The sequence below is a fragment of the Nannospalax galili genome, unplaced genomic scaffold (genome assembly GCF_000622305.1).
Source record: "Nannospalax galili isolate Female #2095 unplaced genomic scaffold, S.galili_v1.0 scaffold45, whole genome shotgun sequence".
NCBI classification, from domain to species: domain Eukaryota; kingdom Metazoa; phylum Chordata; class Mammalia; order Rodentia; family Spalacidae; genus Nannospalax; species Nannospalax galili.
This window is the reverse complement of record NW_008355775.1, coordinates 4,693,332-4,712,407: the sequence shown is the minus strand read 5'-3', so window position 1 is coordinate 4,712,407 and position 19,076 is coordinate 4,693,332. Positions and strand designations below refer to the sequence as shown.

At 37.8% G+C, this 19,076-nt stretch overlaps 1 protein-coding gene across 1 annotated transcript in view; it reads left to right on the top strand.

The window, feature by feature from the left end:
- Msh3 (mutS homolog 3) overlaps nucleotides 1-19,076 on the top strand; it is a 228,423-nt gene that overhangs the window by 200,777 nt on the left and 8,570 nt on the right. Inside the window, exons 21-22 of the mRNA XM_008853317.3 lie at nucleotides 16,309-16,495; nucleotides 18,551-18,680. Of these exons, the coding sequence (XP_008851539.1) occupies nucleotides 16,309-16,495; nucleotides 18,551-18,680 (317 nt within the window). The remainder of the gene's footprint in view (nucleotides 1-16,308; nucleotides 16,496-18,550; nucleotides 18,681-19,076) is intronic.

Here is a 19,076-nt window from a genome sequence, read left to right as displayed (position 1 = left end):
TCCTGTCTGTAATAAAATTATGAATATAGTATTTAATAACAATATAAAATGTAATCATAATTAATATGTCCATCACCTCCAATGCTCAACATTTTTGGTGAAAGTATTTCAAATTTACTCCCTCAGCGCTTTTGAAGTACACAGCACTCTATATTCACCACACTATGCCATAGAATATTAAAGAAAATCCATATTTCCTGTCTGAGATTTTGTGCTCTTTGACCATCATCTCTCCATTCTCTTCGACATCCCAACTTCTGTGACTCCAAATTCTACTCTGTTTCTGAATTTAGTTATTTTAGATTCCACATGTAAGCGCGGACATGTGGTTTTTGCTTTCTACACCTTTTTCCATCACACATAATGTTCTCCAATTTCATCCATGTCACAGATGACACATTTCCTTGTTTTTAAGGCCAAATAGTATTCCATTATGTGCTTATGCCACATCTTTAGTCCTCTGCTCATCACTAGCCAACCTAACCCGTAACATGATGACTGTGACCAGTGTTGCAATGAACACAGATGTTGGATAAACTTACAATCCCACCAACAGCATACAGGGATTACCTTTTCTCCATATCCTTGCCAGTATGTAGCATTCATCTTTTGAATGAAAGCTACTCTGACCAGTGTGGCATTATTTCATTGAGGTGTTGTCCTAGTTTGCTTCCTGTTGCTATGGTAAAACACTGACCGAAAACAAAACCTTGGGGCAGTAAAGGGTTTATTTTTACTTAACAACTCCCAAGTCACAATCCATCACTGAGGGAAGTCAGGACATAAACTCAAGGCAGGAACTGAAGCAGAGACCACAGAGGAATGCTGCTTATGGCTTGCTTCCTCTGGCTTGCTCAGCTACCTTTCTTTTATAGCCCAGGCCCACCTGCCCTGGGATGGCACCACCCACAGTGGGCTGGGCTCTCCCATATCAAGTACCCATTAAGAAAATGCCTCACAACATGGCTGCTGATGACTTTGATCTGGGAAATTCCTTAGTTGAGGTTCCCTCTTCCCAGGTGACTCTAGTTTGTGTCAAGTTGACAAAAACTAACCAGCACAGGTATGTATTTACATTTTTCTAATGACTAATGGTGTTAATTTGTTTTTTCATACACCTGTTGACCACTGTGTGTCTTTTTTTTTGAGACATATCAGGTCTTCCTATTTTTTAGTAAGTTCTTTGTTTTCTTGCCATTGCTTGAGTTCCATGTACATTATGGTTATTAACTCCTTACATGATGATGGTTTGCAGCTATTTTCTCCCAGTTCATAGTTTGTCTCTGTGTACATTTAAGTGTTTCCCTTGCTGTGCAGCAGCTTTTTAGTTTAATGTAATTTGATTTGTCTATTTTTGCCTGCATTTTTGTGAAGAAAGCTGTTTTTTAACCTGATGTTTACTGTCATTCTACCTTGTTTTAATATAATGTTGCAGTATTGTATGAAACAGTCTGAAATGTATCATTCATGGTTTTAAAAATACCTGTTATTCCAGTTATCCAAATCATGTTTGTTTACTGTGAAAACTTTAAAATATAGAAAAGCTTTAAAAAAGATTTTTAAATTTAAGTAGCCTCTGACCTGCCACCTGGACAGCATCTTAGGCATATGCTCAGTGTGCCTTTCTGGTGTGTTTTTCTTGTTATTGTTTGGTTGTTTGGCTGTTTTTATTTTTAGACAAAAATCTTGATGTTCATCCCATATTGACCTTGAACTTCAAGTTCTGCCTCACCTTGCACGTTGGGGTTGCAGGAATGAATCACTGCCCCCCCCCACATGCTTCTGTTTTTCTTATGAGCGAGCGCACATATCTATGTGGCAGCCAGTCACCAAGACCTTCCTCTCTGGCCTTCTGTTCTGTTTTCGGAAACAAGATCCCTCACCTGGAACTTGAGCTTTGGTGCTACTCTGACTGACTTTGTACATGGGTGCTGGGGATCTGAACTCAGGTTCTCGTGTTTGTGCAGTAAGCAGTTCAACAGCTGAGCCATCTCCCCAGACCCGGTTTTGGTTTTTTGAGCCAGACCTCCCTATGTAGTTCAGGCTAGCCCATAGCAGTGATCTTCCTGCCTCAGTGCTGGGTTTATAGCTGTGTACCACAGTACCTGGCTCCAGGTGTTTCAAAAAATGCATACATGTAGAAGATAGGTGCTTTGATCTTATCCACTTATGAGCTAATATTTATGTTAATTAAATGTAGTATAAATAGGTAGGTGGATAGATTGGTTTACTTTTTTACATTTTTATACCCTTTAAATACCATCTGGTATCCAACATCTTTTAATAATTACTACTCTTTTGAAACTTTTTCTCTTCAACTCCAAATTTTTGCATTCTTTTCTCTCTTCCATCTACCATCCTTCAAAAAAATAGGTTTTTATTGTTTAGTAGATTCGTTACCTTTTATGAAAGTTAGATTATCCAGAAAGTAAGAAGCTCAGATGCCTGTACTAGAATCATGTGAATACTTCAGCAGTGAAATAGAAGGGACACCTTCATGTTCAGAAAGAATGTGGGATGAACGAACATTTAAAACCCTGCTAAATAAAGTATACAGAGGACAGTTGTATCATTCTACCCATCTGAGCTACTGCAAAGCAAATCCATAAAGCCAGAAAATAGGATGTAGTTTAGTGTGACTATAGAAGAAGAGGAGATGTTTTCAATGGATATGGAGTTTCTGTATGAGAAGATGAAAAGTTCTAGAAAAGGACTGTGGTGATGCCTCTATAACATCAAGTGTGCCGATTACCACAGAACTGGGTATGAGGCATTGAAATGGTGCATTTGCTATTTGTTTTATTTTATTTTTTATTTTTTGAGACAGGGTCTCCCTGTAGCCTTGGCTGGCTTGGAACTCACTATGTAGATCAGGGTGGCCTTCATCTCACAGAGATCCACCTGCCCTTGCCTCCTGAGTACTGGGATTAAAGGTATGCACCACCACACTTGGCTATCACTACTTTTTAAGTGTTTAATCACAAAGAATCTCATTATAATGCGTGTAACTAAAGCTTCATACAATGATTTTAGTATTTAAGCTGCAGTTACTCAGTCTGACAACCCTGTTTACCCTGATTGATTGTATTTCTCTCCCACATACTCGAATTTTCTTACAAAGGCCCAGCAGTTGTGATTTGAAGGGACAGAGGCCATTCCATTTTCTGTAATTAAGAAACATGTAGAATATTAATAAAATCTAATAAAATTAATCCAAATATCAAGATCTCATTTAAAAAGTCTGAATCAGAACTTCCTGGAAGTGTTCTTGATTTTAGAAACTGATTCAAAAAAGTAATACTTTCTTTTCTCCATTTACATTTTATTAAGCTTTGTTGACCTATATATGGGGTTATAGGCTAGGAGGGAGCAGGGGGATTAGGAAGATTAGTCAGCTGCCACTCCTAAAAATATCAGAGTGATCTTGTCTTCTTAATCACATAACTGTAACCTTCCACCTAATCAGAGCAAAGTAACTCCAAGAAGTCTAAAACACTACAGTTTCCGTTTTTACTACAATTTAGTGTAAATCCAGACAATAATTGCATATGTCCCAGCATTCCTTAAATCTCCAGCATATTTTAACATTTGAAAACTTCAGTCATTATCCAGGAATATGTCTTGGTTTTTTTATTTTTAAATATTTCTGTTTTGCTGTAAAAACTTTAGTCTGAAAAGTAGAGAAGTGGAATAGTAAGAGAGAATGGTTAACCAAAGCAAAAGTAAAGATAGTAACATAAGATCCTAATGTCAGATCTCTGTGTGCTGTCATCAAGTGATATTCAGTTTTTTCTAGTAAATAAATAAACTAGAATAAAAACTGTACAATTGTTTTTAAAAAAAAGAGTTAACAGCAAGTATTTTTTTCATCAGTAAACAGTTCGTGCATCTGTCCTTGCAGCGCTGGTCAGTGACTGGTCAATGAGCCGTCATTTCCCCAGTGTCTACTAGGCAGCATCAGGTACTCGAGAACAGAATTGTGATTGAAAGTATGTGGCTCCTAATGCAGTGACTTTCAGACTATTCTATAGGGAGTAGAATGATTTGCTTATAAAATTTAATTCAGATGAAGGATTTAATCACAGTTAAAAAGAGATTTGCAAATCATCAGCCTAGTAGTAGAGGTATAATAAAATTCCATTCAAGCATGCCTGAAATCAAGTCTGGCTTTCTTGAGGATAAAAGCCCTACAAGACTGAAGCACTCAAAGTGGTTCAAAACTCCCAGCCCCAAGTGGGAAACCTGAGTGTCTGTTCTCTGCTACAGGTTAGCCCTGCTTCCTTGGGGGTGGCCTGGCCTCTCCCTGTCTTATCTACAAAAGAAAACTGTAAAACGATTACTAAGAACTTGCCCAGCACCAACCCTGGGTTCTCCATGCTGTCAGGAGGGCAAGTTCTTTGACCTCAGGCAAGTTCTTCCCTCTATCAAAGGAGAAGGTACTATTGGGAGAAAAGGGCTATCCCAATTCTCTATAGAAAACGTGGGCCTAAAAAAACAATAGAGGAAAGAGTAGCCCAAGAAGGGCTTTTGGCTTTTGTTGTTACAGCTCATCTAGGTCAGGCAGTCTTGTAGGAAAGATTTGGTGCCAACAAACCTTTTTGAGTACAGGTAACTCAGAGGCAATCCAGACTTTGGCTGAGATTTCCAGAAGCATCTACGACAATGATGGTCCTTGTGACACAATCTAACGCATGGATAAGATAATGAATGGGGGTCTGTTGGTCTTGTCAGTGAGGGAAACTTTGAAGACATCAGCACAAGGAGTTTGGATAAGCATGAGGTTAAAAAACAATAGGTAATAAAAATTTTTAAATTATGCTCCATTGACGTGGTTTGATTTTACCACCAACGGTTTAGTGTAGGAAAGGCAGTTTTTAGATTAGTTAGGTCATTATGAAAAGTTAAATTTTAAAATGCAGTTTTAAAAAAGTATTTATTTTTATTTTATGTGTACAAATGTATTGCCTGCATGTATGTGAGTGCACCCATGTCCTACAATGCCATGGAGGTCAGAAGAGGGCTTCGGATTCCCCTGGAACTGGAATTAAAAACAGTACATAGCCACCATGTGGGTGCTGGGAATTGAACCCGGGTCCTCCACAAGAGTAGTCAGTGCTCTTAACCGCTGAGCCATCTCTCTAGCCCCAAATGCGGTTTTTAATGGAAAAAAAAAATGTGACTATTGTTGAGACTAGGTGCCAGTCTTTAATCACCAAGTATCGTTATTGTAATAAGCTTTCCCTGAAAACATTAAAAATTACTTTTGATATACCACTAAATACATAATCTTATATGTTTCTTACAATTATATATATAAATGTATATTTATATATATACGTTTAGAATGAACTCAACAATGTATAAGAGTATCTTAATTTTTACAGAAGCATAAGGAAAATGTAAGTTGAAGTCTTTTTGTTTCTTTCCCACAAATAATCAGCCAGTTTGTTATCAGTTAGTGACTTGTTCACGTTAAAGACATGGTGCTCTGAATTCTAGGTTTGGAACTTAATTTAATGGGCTTTATGTTATATTCATGTACAACTCATATTCATAAAAGCCATGGGACTTGAGACTCAGATGTTAGAGGGTTTTATTTTGCTTTGTTTCATTTTGTCAATCTCCTCTCCTTCCAGACGAAGATGCTATACTCACAGAACAGTTATTCAACCCAGTTCTTAGTGGCCAGGCCAGAGCTGGAGCACTAGTCTCCACTCAAGCTACTCCTTTTTCTCTATCTAGCTATGTGAAAATATGCATGCATGAATGCATACATGTATGTATGTATGTATGCATCTATTTAGCAGTGTTGGGGAGTGAACCCAGGGTAGGCACTCTACCACTGAGCTACAGTTCCCATTTTTTGTTTCTTTCAATTTTGAGATGGAGTCTTGCTAAGTTATTCAGGCTGACCGTGATCTCACTCTGTCCCAGGAAGGACTTCATTAGAACTCATCAGCCTCCTGCCTCAACTTCCTACATAGGTGGGATTTCCTGTACAACATGGGAGTGACATATTAATGACATAATGTAAAACATTCCACTCCATTTTAGACTAGAAGCTCCTTTACCAGTATGACAGAAATTATTTAAATGATAGTAAATAGATATATAGCAAAATACAGTGCCTACAACTTAAAATAAAAATTTGCAAAATTTGGAGCTGGGGGTATAGTAGTAGAGCATGTTCTTAGCATGTGTGAGGCACTGGTTTAATGGGACCAGAGGAGAAGTAGAGGGGCAGAGGAAAAAGAAGAGGAGGAATACTGACAAACTAAAAATCAGTTAAACTAAGCTAAATTAGCCATTTATTCTGTAAATATATATATTATATATATATATATACTTTGTTTTTCTTTGAATACATCCCTAAAGGTGCCCCAATCCTATTAATGAAAAGAATGCTTAGAATATTCCTAGCCACCATTGGAGCAAGAGTCCCATATGTTTTAATCCACTAGAGTTGGAAAGAAGGCTTATTACATTGCTTTCATTTAATAAACATTTATCAGCCTCCATCTCTCTGCTAGATGTTTTGCAAGATGCTTAGAGGAGGGTCACTACATGATCAGTAATCCTCCCACTCAGGGATAACTTCCACACATATTGATAACCTGGTTTTTGTACAAGTAGCTTTTAATAAAGGTGATGCAGTACAATGATTTTTCAACATTATAACTGCAGAAGTCATGACTGTTGTGGTAGAAAGAAAATACAGAGCAGCAGCAGAGAACACCAGCTAGACAGAGAAGGCTTCTCATCTCATGATCCACCTGCAGCAGCAGCCCAGCACTGCTCACTAGTGGCCACTGCTGAGCCTTCTCCAGTTGATTCTTTTGGTGGCTAAGATTATAACTTTTCCAAAACATTTTTAATTCTACATTTAAATTTATTATCTCTGATACTATCTATACTCCTAGAAAATCTGAAGAGATCATTTATTTATATTTAGAATTATTATAAATTAGTTATTTTATTTTTGTTTTTTGAAAAAGGGTCTCACTATGTAGCTTTGGCTTACCTAGAACTTGCTATGTTAGACCAGGCTGGCCTGGAACTCACAGAGATTTGCCTGCTTCTTCCTCCTAAGTGTTGGGATTAAGTGCATGCACCAACCCAGCAAGAGATCATTTGTTAATTTGTGAACTTCTTTCCTTCCAGTATTAAAAACTTCTACCTTGATAAGGTCTCTAGTGTTTATATTGCTGTAATGATCTGTTGTGGGAGGGTGTAGGGGAGGGTGGTGTAGCCCAGGCACACCACTTGCAGTGATCCTTCCACTTCAGCTCTTGACTACTGGGATTACTGGTATGTGCCATGATGCCAGCTTCTTGCATTGTTCCTTGGGCTTTTTCACAGGCTAATTTTAAAATGCAGAGACTAATAATCAGTTTATATTGGTGATGTGATATATGTTACATGCACATTCATATTAAATTTACATAAATAGATACAGTCTATAAATACGACAAATGTATGTATGTAAAATCTAAGATACAAAAAGAGAAGGGGAGGAGGGGGAGGAGGAGGAGGAGGAGGAGGAGGATCCCAATCTAGCTTTTTAAATTTCCTCTCAGTTAGTATAATGCCTTATTTTCTTTCCTATATACAATTTGTTTTCTTTTCCTGAAGTACTTTTTTCATGTATAGGTCATAGTGGTAAATTTTCAAATTCTAGAAAGTCTAAAATAGCTTATTTGTCTTCATATATATTTTGAAAGTTAAGATGAATAGAAATACCCAGATTTTAAATTTCCAGGCATTATTCTTAATCTTCCAGCATTGCTTTCATGGCAGATGAAAAGTCTGATCCAGTCTGATTCTCCTCTCTTTGTTCCTGATGAGATTTTTCCTTCGGGTTTTTAATATTTTCTGAAAATTCTGCCATTATAAAATTGCACCAACATGTTTAATTTGCCTTCTTTTCTAAATGTATTCAGTATTTTCTGGAGCCTTTCTGCTCATAGATGCAGGCTTTCTCTTGCCTTAGGAATTTTTTTGCATTCATCAACTTAGTTTGTTGAGTCTGCCTTGTGTACTTCTTAAAAAAATATTTTATTATTTTAATTTTATGTGTATGAGTGGATTGCCTGCACGTATGTGAGTGCACCCATGTCATGCAGTGCTGCGGAGGTCAGAAGAGGGCTTTGGATTCCTCTGGAACTGGAGTTAAGGACGGTTCATAGCCGCCATGTGGATGTTGGAATTGAACCCGGGTCCTCTGCAAGAGCAGTCAGTGCTCTTAACCGCTGAGCCATCTTGTCAGCCCCTGCCTTCTGCATTTTTTAATAAACTGCCTTTAAACCTTCAGGTCCAGTCTCATGGGGTTTTTCGTTGTTGTTGTTTTTGTTTTTTTTTTATTATTTGTTCAATAACCACATACTTAGAAGAAGCATTTCATTACAACAGCATTAACGTATTAAATAACAATTTCCAGAGTTAAGATGCATCTCTTTCAAAATTGGCTGTAAATTTTTAGGTTTACAGTTGAAGTAATACATTTATACAATATTGTACTCAGTATAAATCCTATAAGATATGAAATTAAATGGGGTTTTAATCTTTAAAAAATATCTCCATTTCATTATTGAAATATACTGTTTCATACAGAAAAACTCATTTTTATGCAGCTAACACATATATGTTTGCACATGTGTCTCAAATCTCTATGTATCTGATTATTAGTCACAGTCAGTTACTTTCTGAGCTCCTTGGCATCTGAGCATGGATATAAAGTCATCAGGTAGATTTCAATGGTAATGTTTTTCACATCTCCCAGTTATTAAGGAGCAAATTTTTATACTTTGAAAAATTATTATTATTTGTTTTTTTTTTAATTTAATAACCACATGATTAGAAGAAGCATTTCATTACAGTTTTAACATATTCAGTAACACACTCCAGAGCAAGGATACATCTCTTTCAAAAGTGGCTGTAAATTTTTAGGTTCACAGTTGAATTAATACAATTATACAATATTGAACTCACTATAAATCCTTGTAAGATATAAAATTGAATGAGTTTTTACCCTTTAAACAAGATCTCCATTTTTTTTTTTTTGGCCTTTTTGAGACAGGGTCTCCCTGTAGCCCCAGCTCTCCTGGAACTCACTATGTAGACCAGGCTGGCCTTGAACTCACAGAGATCCGCCTGCCTCTGCCTCCCGAGTGCTGGGATTAAAGGCGTGCACCACCATGCCCATCATTTTAAAATATGCTGATTCCTACATCTTTAATGCTACTAACGCTTAGATGTTTGCACATGTGTCTTTAATCTCTATGTATATGATGGTTACTAGTCACAGTGGGTTACGCTCGGATCCTTAGTACCTGGGTATGGATATAAAGTCATCCAGTAGATTTCATTGGTAATGTTTATCACCTCTACTATTTAACATGAAGTAAATTTTTATGCTTCCTCCTCAAATATAAGGTTTTTTTTATTTGTTGATTTTTCTGTATGTATATCATATAGAACATCCCACACAATCTTATTCATCTATATACCTGCTTCCCAAATGGCACCCTCCCATAGCCTCCCCCTCCCACATACTGGAGCCCATATACTCCGTCATCTCTGTTACTGTCCACTGTGTTGTCGACACCCCCAGCCATACTCCAGTGCTTGTCCGTCTGCTGAATCTAGTCAGCCTATCTAGAGATCCTTGTTTTAGGAACATCAGCTGTTCCTCATCTAGCAGCAATCAGTTGTCCATATTCCTTTAGATAAGATTGGGGTCTGCTATTCATTTTCCCAGTTCTATGCTGGGTTACTGTCTGGGATTCTCTTGTGCCACCTGGCCAATAACTCAAAGGAAGGTATCTCCTATTTGGCATTGTTTCTTCTTATATAGCCTTTAGCTACACATATGGGCTTTTAAAAATTATATTGACTCCATTAATCTTTGGTTATACTTTCCTTTTGTGTGTTTAAGACCCTACAATTGGCCCAGACAAAACAATTTATTTTTGCTCTTAAGGTCGTTTAAGGATCTGTTCCTCAGGGGTAACATGGGCTTGGGAGGAGCCCCTGGCTCCTTTCTTTTACCAGTTCCGCCCATGTGAAGATAAGTCAAAGGTCCTGCTCAACCATGGCTGGCTTCACTTGGAAGCATGGAGGGAATGTTTCCTCTGTGTTGACCCCCCCTCTTTGTAGACTGGACCCTGGTTCCGGTCCATCTGTTGAGGTCTTCATGAACTTGCTCAAGAGGACAGGTGACTCACCACAGTTAAGGGACATTTGGAGAGATGCTCATAGTCCCCTGGAACTTAGTCGACCTAGGAGGGCAAGGCGCAAAAACTGTTCTTTGTGTACCCCTGACCAAATTAGTATAGGCCTCAAAGTATGGCTGTTAAACATCCAAGAAGGTTAGTTCTACCAGTCTGGTACTTTTAATTACCATATGCCATGTAGATAGAGCTTGGGCAAAGACCCAACACTCTCAGATAAACCTTGCCTAGGCATATATTACATTCTTTGATCTGGTTGTATGTATAATTTGTCAGTAGGTTGTTGGCCTAATATGGTTCCCTCTGGTTTTCTAAAACTAGCTAGGCATTTTATATCTCTCACATTGTCTAACCCTTCTACCATGGTTTCCCCATTTAAGATGCCCCCGTTTTTACATATCTCCCTTAATAACACCCTTCTCCTATGGTCCCACCTCTCTTGAGCTCCTTCTTTCCCTTTATCCCCTAGGTTCCTTGTATACCCTTCCTTCACCACTCCCCCTTAAAATAACCCCATTATGATCCATATCTCCCTTTTTAACACCTGTTTTCTACTGTTCCTCTCTTTCAGATTCTTTCTTTTCCTCTACTTACCTGGTTCCTCTTTGTTATCCTGGTTCCTGTAGTTATGTCTGGATACATATTCACTTCTAAGGATTTGGTGCTAGGATCCACATATGAGGGAGAACATATGCCGTTTTGTTTGTTTTTTCTGAGTCTCTGTTACTTCACTTAGTACAACAGTTTTTAGCTCTGTTTACCTGCAGATTTCATGATTTTATCTTTCTTTACTGCTGAGTAAAATTCCATCATATAAATGAATCACATTTTTATTATCCACTCATCAGCTGAGGGGCACTTAGGCTGCTTCCATCTCTTAGCTATTGTGAAAAGAGCAGCAACAAACATGGATGTACAAGTGTCTCTGCAATAGGATAATAGGATGAGTTCTTTGAGTATATGCCAAGGAGTGGTATAACTGGGTCTAATAGTAGGTTCATTTGTAGTGTTTTTTGTTGTTGTTGTTGTTTTGTTTTGTTTTGTTTTTGTTTTTGTTTTTTTTGAGACAGGGTCTCCCTGTAGCCCCAGCTGTCCTGGAACTCACTCTGTAGACCAGGCTGGCCTTAAACTCACAGAGATCTGCCTGCTTCTGCCTCCCAAGTGCTGGGACTGCAGGCATGCACCACCACGCCCGGCTTCATTTGTGGTTTTTAAAAAAGTTCTCCACACTGCTTTCCATAAGGGTTGAACAAGCTTGCAGTCCCACCAGCAGTGGATGAGTGTTCTTTCCCCACATCCTCTCCAACATTTGGTATCATTTGTTCTCTTGATCTTAGCCAGTCTAACTGGGGTTAGAGGAAATCTTAAAGTGGTTTTAATTTGCATTTCCCTAATTATTAGTGATGTTGAACACCTTTTAAGATGCTTCTTAGCCATCTTTATTTCTTCTTTTGGGAACTCTCTGTTCAGCTCCTTAGCCCATCTTTTGATTGAGTTGCTTCCTTTCTTGATACTTTGGTGTTTTTTGGTTTTGTTTTGTTTTGTTTTGTTTTTCTTTTGGCTTTTTGAGACAGGGTCTCCCTATAGCCCCAGCTGTCCTGGAATTCACTATGTAGACCAGGCTGGCCTCGAACTCACAAAGATCCGCCTGCCTTTGCCTCCCAAGTGCTGGGATTAAAGGTGTGCGCCACTTGAGTTTGTTATATATTCTGGATGTTAAACCTCTGTCAGATGTGTCACTGGTGAAGATTTTCTCCCATTCTGTGGGTTTTTTTCTTCACTTCCTTGGTTGCTTCTTTTGATGTACAGAAGCTTTTTAGTTTAATGAGGTCCCATTTGTTGATTCTTGACCTTGTTTCTTGGGCAGTTGATGTCCGGTTTAGAAAATCCTTCCCTACACCTATATCTTATAGGTTATTGCCAATGTTTTCTTCTAACACTTTGTCAGAGTTTCAGGTTTCACATTGAGGTCTTTGATCCATTTGGAGTTGACTTTTGTGCAAGGTGAAAGATAGGGGTTTAGTTTCATTCTTCTACAGGTGGAGATCCAGTTTTGCCAGCACCATTTGCTGAACATGGTGTCTTTCCATCCAGTGAATGTTCTTGGCTCCTTTGTCAAATATCAGGTGGCTGAAATTGAATGTACTCATATTTGGGTCTTCAATTTTGTTCTATTTATCTATGGGTCTATTCAGTCTCATGTTTTAAGTTGCATATATGTACTTTTCACTTCTTGATCTTTCTACATACTGTCCTCAGAGTTGTCTTTGAATTTGTCTTCCAGATTAAAGTTATGATCCTCCATAGCATCTAATTAGTTTCAGTGATCATGTTTTTAATTTCCGAGACTTCTGGTTTGCAGTTGTACTTTTTTCAATAGATGGTTAAATCTGTTGTTCTTACTCTAAGAATACCAAAAGGAGGTTTTGTTTCAGTGCTGTTCAGGTCGTTGGTTTTGTTGGCGTGTCTCAGTCCTTTTTTTTCTTACTTTTTTTCTTCTACTGCCCTCAATTTTTCTTTAGTTCTGGGTTGTGCTCACCCATCTGACTGGACTGCAGTTTCAGTTGATAAAGTTACCAGTATGACTTTCCTTAGCAGATGAATAGGTCACTCTACCTACCAGGTCCCACCACTGACCTCCAATTTTCACTACAGTATGTTTTGATTATTTCCCAATGTCAAAAATGCCAGTGCACCGGTGCGTCATACTGATTAGTATGGGTTTTCGTCATAGTATTATTTGCTTTTTTGCTTAGTCAGCCTTTTGCTTTTCCAACTTTTCTTTAACATGAGGAGCATATTTGTACATATTGTTACATACGTCTGTGATGACTTTCTTGTTGATTCCTATACTGAAATTTAATCTTTGCCAATTTTATATATATGCATATATACAATACCTTGTTGCAGTTTGAGTTTGCGTGTTTGAACATTGTCACAAGTTTCTCTTGTAAATTAACTTTATATCCTGCACCTGTCTCTGTTCTGATGTTCATTCTTTTGCTTTGTGAGACTCTTTGTTTTGGAATACTAGCTCTTTGTAATATTTTGCAGGGTTTTTTTGTTTTGTTTACAGTTTGTAGCTTACTTTTCACATTTGCAGTATGTGTTTTTTTTGCTAAACCCATGTTTTTGGTGCCATGTATCCAAAAACCACTTATTTACCTGTCTGGAGATTAAGTTTCATCTCGATAATTTGTTTTTTTCTAGTTAATGATTTCTATTTTTACTTTAACCTTTAAATCTGTATAATTTGTTTTACAATGTGGTTTGAAGAGAGATACATCTTTGGTTTTTTACTCAAATAACCAGTCAGCTAATATCTTTTTTATTGATGAGACTTTCTTCCTTAATTTGAAATCTCATTTTTGTCATATACTAAGCATTTATGTATGAGTGTGTGTTTCTGCCTAAAAATAACTTTCCTAGGAATGTTGTACAATTCCTGAAATTCCTACTAGACTACTTCATTACATTACCATTGGTAGAAAACATGTCAGTGCTGAGATCTCTGTGTTAAAATCTTACCTAGTGCTTGTTTGTTACCTTAATATTTAAGATGTATTTTTTATTATCTTAATTCTGTATCTGGGGGTATATTGTGTGCATGTGAGTGCAGGTGCCCAAGAAAGGCAGAGGGGTCAGCTCCCTCTCGAGTTTTTATTACCGGTGGTTAAGAGCTACTCGACATGGGTACTGGGAACTGAACTCAGGTCCCCTGTAAGAGCAATACAAACTCTTAACTGCTGAGCTAACTCTTCAGCCTTTGTTTTAGTTTTTGAGAATTAAAGCTCTCCAGAGTATTTTCTTCATCAGAACATTTTATTATCAGCCAAAGATTTTTTTCCTTTCTTTTGGGTGGCGGTGGCAGGAGGGGCCTACCAGGAATAAAATTAAACTCTAATAAATAAAAGTCAAACATGGGCTGGGGAGATAGCTTGGTAGTAAAGACACTTGCTGCCAAGCCTGATAACCTGAGTTTGATTCCTGAATCCCACATGGTAGAAGGAGAGAACCTAACTCCCGCTACAAGTTGTCTTTTGACTGTATGCATATTGTGTGTGTGTGTGTGTGTGTGTGTGTGTGTGTAATAAATGAATGTAAAAATATTGTTTTAGGTCAAGCATTATGATTTTTAAGAATATAGAATGGCTTCAGAGATAGGAAAATGTAATCATTGTGGGTGGGGTAAAATAAACATTGTAGAATAAATGCGTTGCTGTGACAAAATATTCTGAGATCAACAACTTAAAAGGAGGAAAGGTTTGTTTGGGTTCAGAGTCTCGGCACTTTCAGCCCACAGTCTGTTGATTTGGGCTTGTGTTGGGGCAGAGCATCATGGGAAAGAGTGCTGTGGCAGAGCCATGCTTCCTACCTCACAGGAGCCAGGGTCCCAATAGTTCCTTAAGTGCACACTCAGTGACTTAACTTCTGGTAGGTTTCACCACATAAGGACCACCATCCCCCAGTAGTGACACACGCTGGTGATCAAGCCCTCAACAGGTCACCTTGAGGGGACATTTAAAATCTAAACTATAACTGCAAAATAATGGTGTTTGAACTTTGAAGAAGCAGCTGGAATGTTCCTAAATTGGCAGCATTTCAGATTATGTTTTCTACTTATTGATTTTCAAACGAATCAAATTGACAGCACTTTGTTTCTAAATACCACTCATTTCTGAGGCTGCACCCAGCTGTGGGCAGCGTGCTTCATCTCCCTTGCCCTGCAGTGCTCCAGCCATACTGTGGATAAAGGCAGGATTTCATGATGAATTTCTGCAGAAATGCAGGGTACGTTGTAGTGTGGTAGGCCAGGTGTGAGGTATGTGCCTAGTTTCTGAACTATTGATTCAAAACTAAATTGATGAGGGGATTTCACAGAAAATCATTACCAGCATTACACAAAACCAACTGTGGATTTAAAATACTAAATTCTAGGTTTAACTGCATGACCTTATGTGACTCTTTTTCTTCTTTTCAGATTTTTTTTTTTTTTTACAACAAATAAATGTGACAGAAAACATTGCCACTAGTGCTCTGGAAGAAATTTCAGGGGTCCGTGGTTAACTGAGTTGGGCGAATGCTGTGTGCTGGGTCCTTCTCTGAGACATGCACAGTGCACAGCTGTCTATTAAAAACTTTCAGAGAATTCTTACTGGAAAGAAATCCTTAAGACTTTTGAACTCTTTTTTTTTTTTTCATTTTTAATTGAATTTTTGTGACTTTCTTACAATATAATTTGATGGTATTTAGATCCCATCCCCTATCCACACTTCCTTTTATGCCCCCTTCCAATTTAATGTACTCTAATATATATATATATGAGTATATGTATATATATCCCCTCTACAGTCTCATTTGTGTCTCCAAATGTCCTTCAGTGTGGATCCAGCCCCTGGAGCCTGGTCAACCTACCAAGAGTCCCATGCTTGAAAGAGACTGTCTCTGCCCCTCCCAGCAGCTATCTATTCACAGTTTCCTTAGGTGGGGTTGGAGCTTCTTACCCACTTCCTCATGTCTGTGCTGGGGTTTTGTCTGATTTGAGCTTTCATGGAACTTGTGCATGCTGTTACCGTTGCTGTGAGGTCATAGGTGAACTCATTTCTTGACATCTCTTGGAACTGTATTTACAGTGGGAAACTCTTTAGTTCTAAAAAAAGACGTTTTGTTGTATATAAATAAGTTATTTTACAGGTGGTATAAGAAAATGCTGGAAAACCCTCCTGATTGTACACAGTCTTCCAATAGATTTTGAAGCATAGCAACACAGTGAAATGATGTTTGATCCTGTGAAAACCAAGATTTTGGTTTGGGATTATTAGAAGAAAGAAGGGTCAAACTTGGCTACTTTTCAAGAGCTCTGTCTAGTACCTTAGATTCTGTCTAGAATGTTATTTCATGGTTCAGTTTGTTGTTAGACACTATATATTTAACATATTTTATTTAATATAATTCAACTATTGTTGACTCAAATATATGTACATATATAAGGGTCTCATATTTTTTGTTCATAAAACAATATTTGGCCTCCTAGGAAGGCAATTCAGAGGAATATTAAGTGTTTTCATCTTATTTGTAGGATGGGTGCTGCAGACAATATATACAAAGGACAGAGTACATTTATGGAAGAACTGACTGACACAGCGGAAATAATCAGAAAAGCAACGTCACGGTCCTTGGTTATCCTTGACGAACTGGGAAGAGGGACAAGCACCCATGATGGAATCGCTATTGCCTATGCTACACTTGAGTATTTTATTAAAGATGTAAGCATCCTCCACACCTTTACAACTTTTATTAACTAATGTTGTTTTAAATTGGCAAATCATAATTTTATTCAGTTATGGGGTATAGCATAATGTTTTGATATATATGAACAATATGGAATAATTAAATCAAGATGCTTAACATATCCATCACCTCACTTTTTGTGGTGATTAATGAAATTTGTTCTCTTAGCTATTGTAAAACATATAAGCCATTATTATTAGCTATGGTTGTAATTCCTTTGTGTAATACCTATATAGTCTCTTTTTCTCTTTTGATTTTTTTTTTTTTGGATGTGTGTGTGTGTGTGTATGTGTTTGGGGGTATGTGAAAATGTATTCACGTGTGTGTATATGCATGTGTAGGCTAGAGGTCAAATGTTCTACAGAAGCTGTCCACCGTGTTTGCTGAGATTGGGACTCAGGGCTTTCCTATTAGGCTAGGCAGCCAAGCCTGTGAGCCCCAGACATCTACCTGTCTCCACTTCCCCAGTGGTGAGAATACAATCTCATATCACCACATCTAGCTTTTCACATGGGTTTTAGGGATGGGGCTCAGATCTTTACATGTGTATGGCAAGCATGTCACTGCCTTTGTCATTGAATCTTATAGTCAGGAGACGCTCTAGTTTTGCTTAAACATTTACTTAGATGACATAATGATAACATTTTTTTTTCTTTAAAATGAATACTTTTTTTCTTTTTAAAAGTTCTTATTAGAAAAAAGGTGCATCTCACTATGTACGATGAAAGTTTTGGTAACATTTCATCTGTACCACCAACACATTTTAAATATCCATTTCACTTTCAGGCAAAGTAATAACAGAACTGGGTTTGCCACCTCTAAGTCCCATTTCATACTTTCTGCTATCCTGTAGTGTGTTGGTGCTGTGTCTGTGTAGCAAATGACTGTCGTTGTTGAGCCAGGATTCAGTAGCAGCTTGACCAGGTGGTTTTGGTTCAGAATGTTTGCTGCAGCTCTGGTGAAGTAACCAGTTGGGGTTGCTCACATCTGAAGGTTCAACAGGGGCTGCAGGATCCCCTGCAGCGTGGCTTACTCACAACACGGGCTGTTCTGGCAGTTAGCTAGTCCTTCCAAACCTTCTCTGAGTCTTTTAGCATCCTTACAGAGTGAAGCTAGCCTTCTTCCAGGAAATATAGTTCAAGAGACCCAGAGAGAATAGGAATGTTAAATAAACTCATAGTTGGTACACTGTAACTGCAGCCTGGTGCATGCACCAATCTAACAGGTTCGATATTGCATTGGGAAGAATGGACATTTTTTACAACATTGACCCTTCCTGTCTATGAACATGGTTTATCTTTATTAGCTCTTTTTTATTTCTTTCCTTCAAGTTATATAGTTTTATCATGCAAATTTTGTATTTTTGTTTGGTTTACACCTAAGCATTTCATTTGGGTAGTGCTAGTGTAAAGGGTGGTTTTTTAGTTTCAAATTCTACTTTTAATTGCTGGTATATAAGTAATCGGCTTACTTTTGTATATTAACCTTATCTACCTCAACTACTAAATTCACTCATCAGTGTTAATGTCATGAAAGACAAAAAAGAAATGGGAGAAAATTATTTTGGATAATTAGGAAAACGTGAATCATATATGATAGTCAATTTCTTGTGAATACATTTTAAAATGTATTTATAGGAAGCTGTTTTTCTACCCTCAAAGATAGTCTTAAAAGTGTTTAGGGGTATCTGTAGCACATTCTCAAATGATTAGAGCTGGAGATATAGCTCAGTGGTAGAGCACTTGCCTAGCATGTGCAAAGCACTCTGGGTTCAATCCTCAATACTGGGGGGGGGCATGATTCAGGAACAAGGATAGTTTTGTGTGTGTGTGTGTGTGTGTGTCTATCTGTCTGTCTGTCTGTCCGTCTGTCTGCCTGTCTATAAGAGGGAATAAGGAAAGGAATATTCATTGGTTATCTCAATAAAGAGTATATGGTGTTTGTTGTAGTTGTAGATTTTATAAAGATTTGAATTTTTTAAGTTGAAAAGTACTGATTAAAGTCACTCATTGTATGTCTTATTGCTTTAGGTGAAATCCTTAACCCTCTTTGTCACCCACTATCCACCAGTTTGTGAGCTAGAAAAAAGTTACTCACAACAGGTGGGGAATTACCACATGGGGTTCTTGGTCAGTGAAGAAGAAAGCAAAGAAGATTCAGGTATGAGATCCCTGAAGTTGGTCCAAGTTGATTATTACTTTCAGTTTTGGAACTCAAAGTTCATAGGAATACAAGCTTATTGCTTATTAATAATGAAAACTGTGAATGTCAGTTATAAACAACATTCACCCATATTCATTTGCTCTCAGCTTTGGGTCATGTAGAGTGTACATTATTTATTTGCTAATCTGGAGTCCTTTGTTCTTCTCTTCTCTCAGTTTAAATGGCAACCCTTTTTCCAGAAGTGGGTAGAGGTGGAAGAGGCCCTGAGGGTCCTCCTAGTCCCTTACGTCTTTACATGGTTCTTATCCCAGGAAAGATGCTTGATAGTCAAGTGCAGAGTATTCTTAGTCATCTCTAAAGATGTCCAGTATTTCCCCCAAATGTCATTTAATA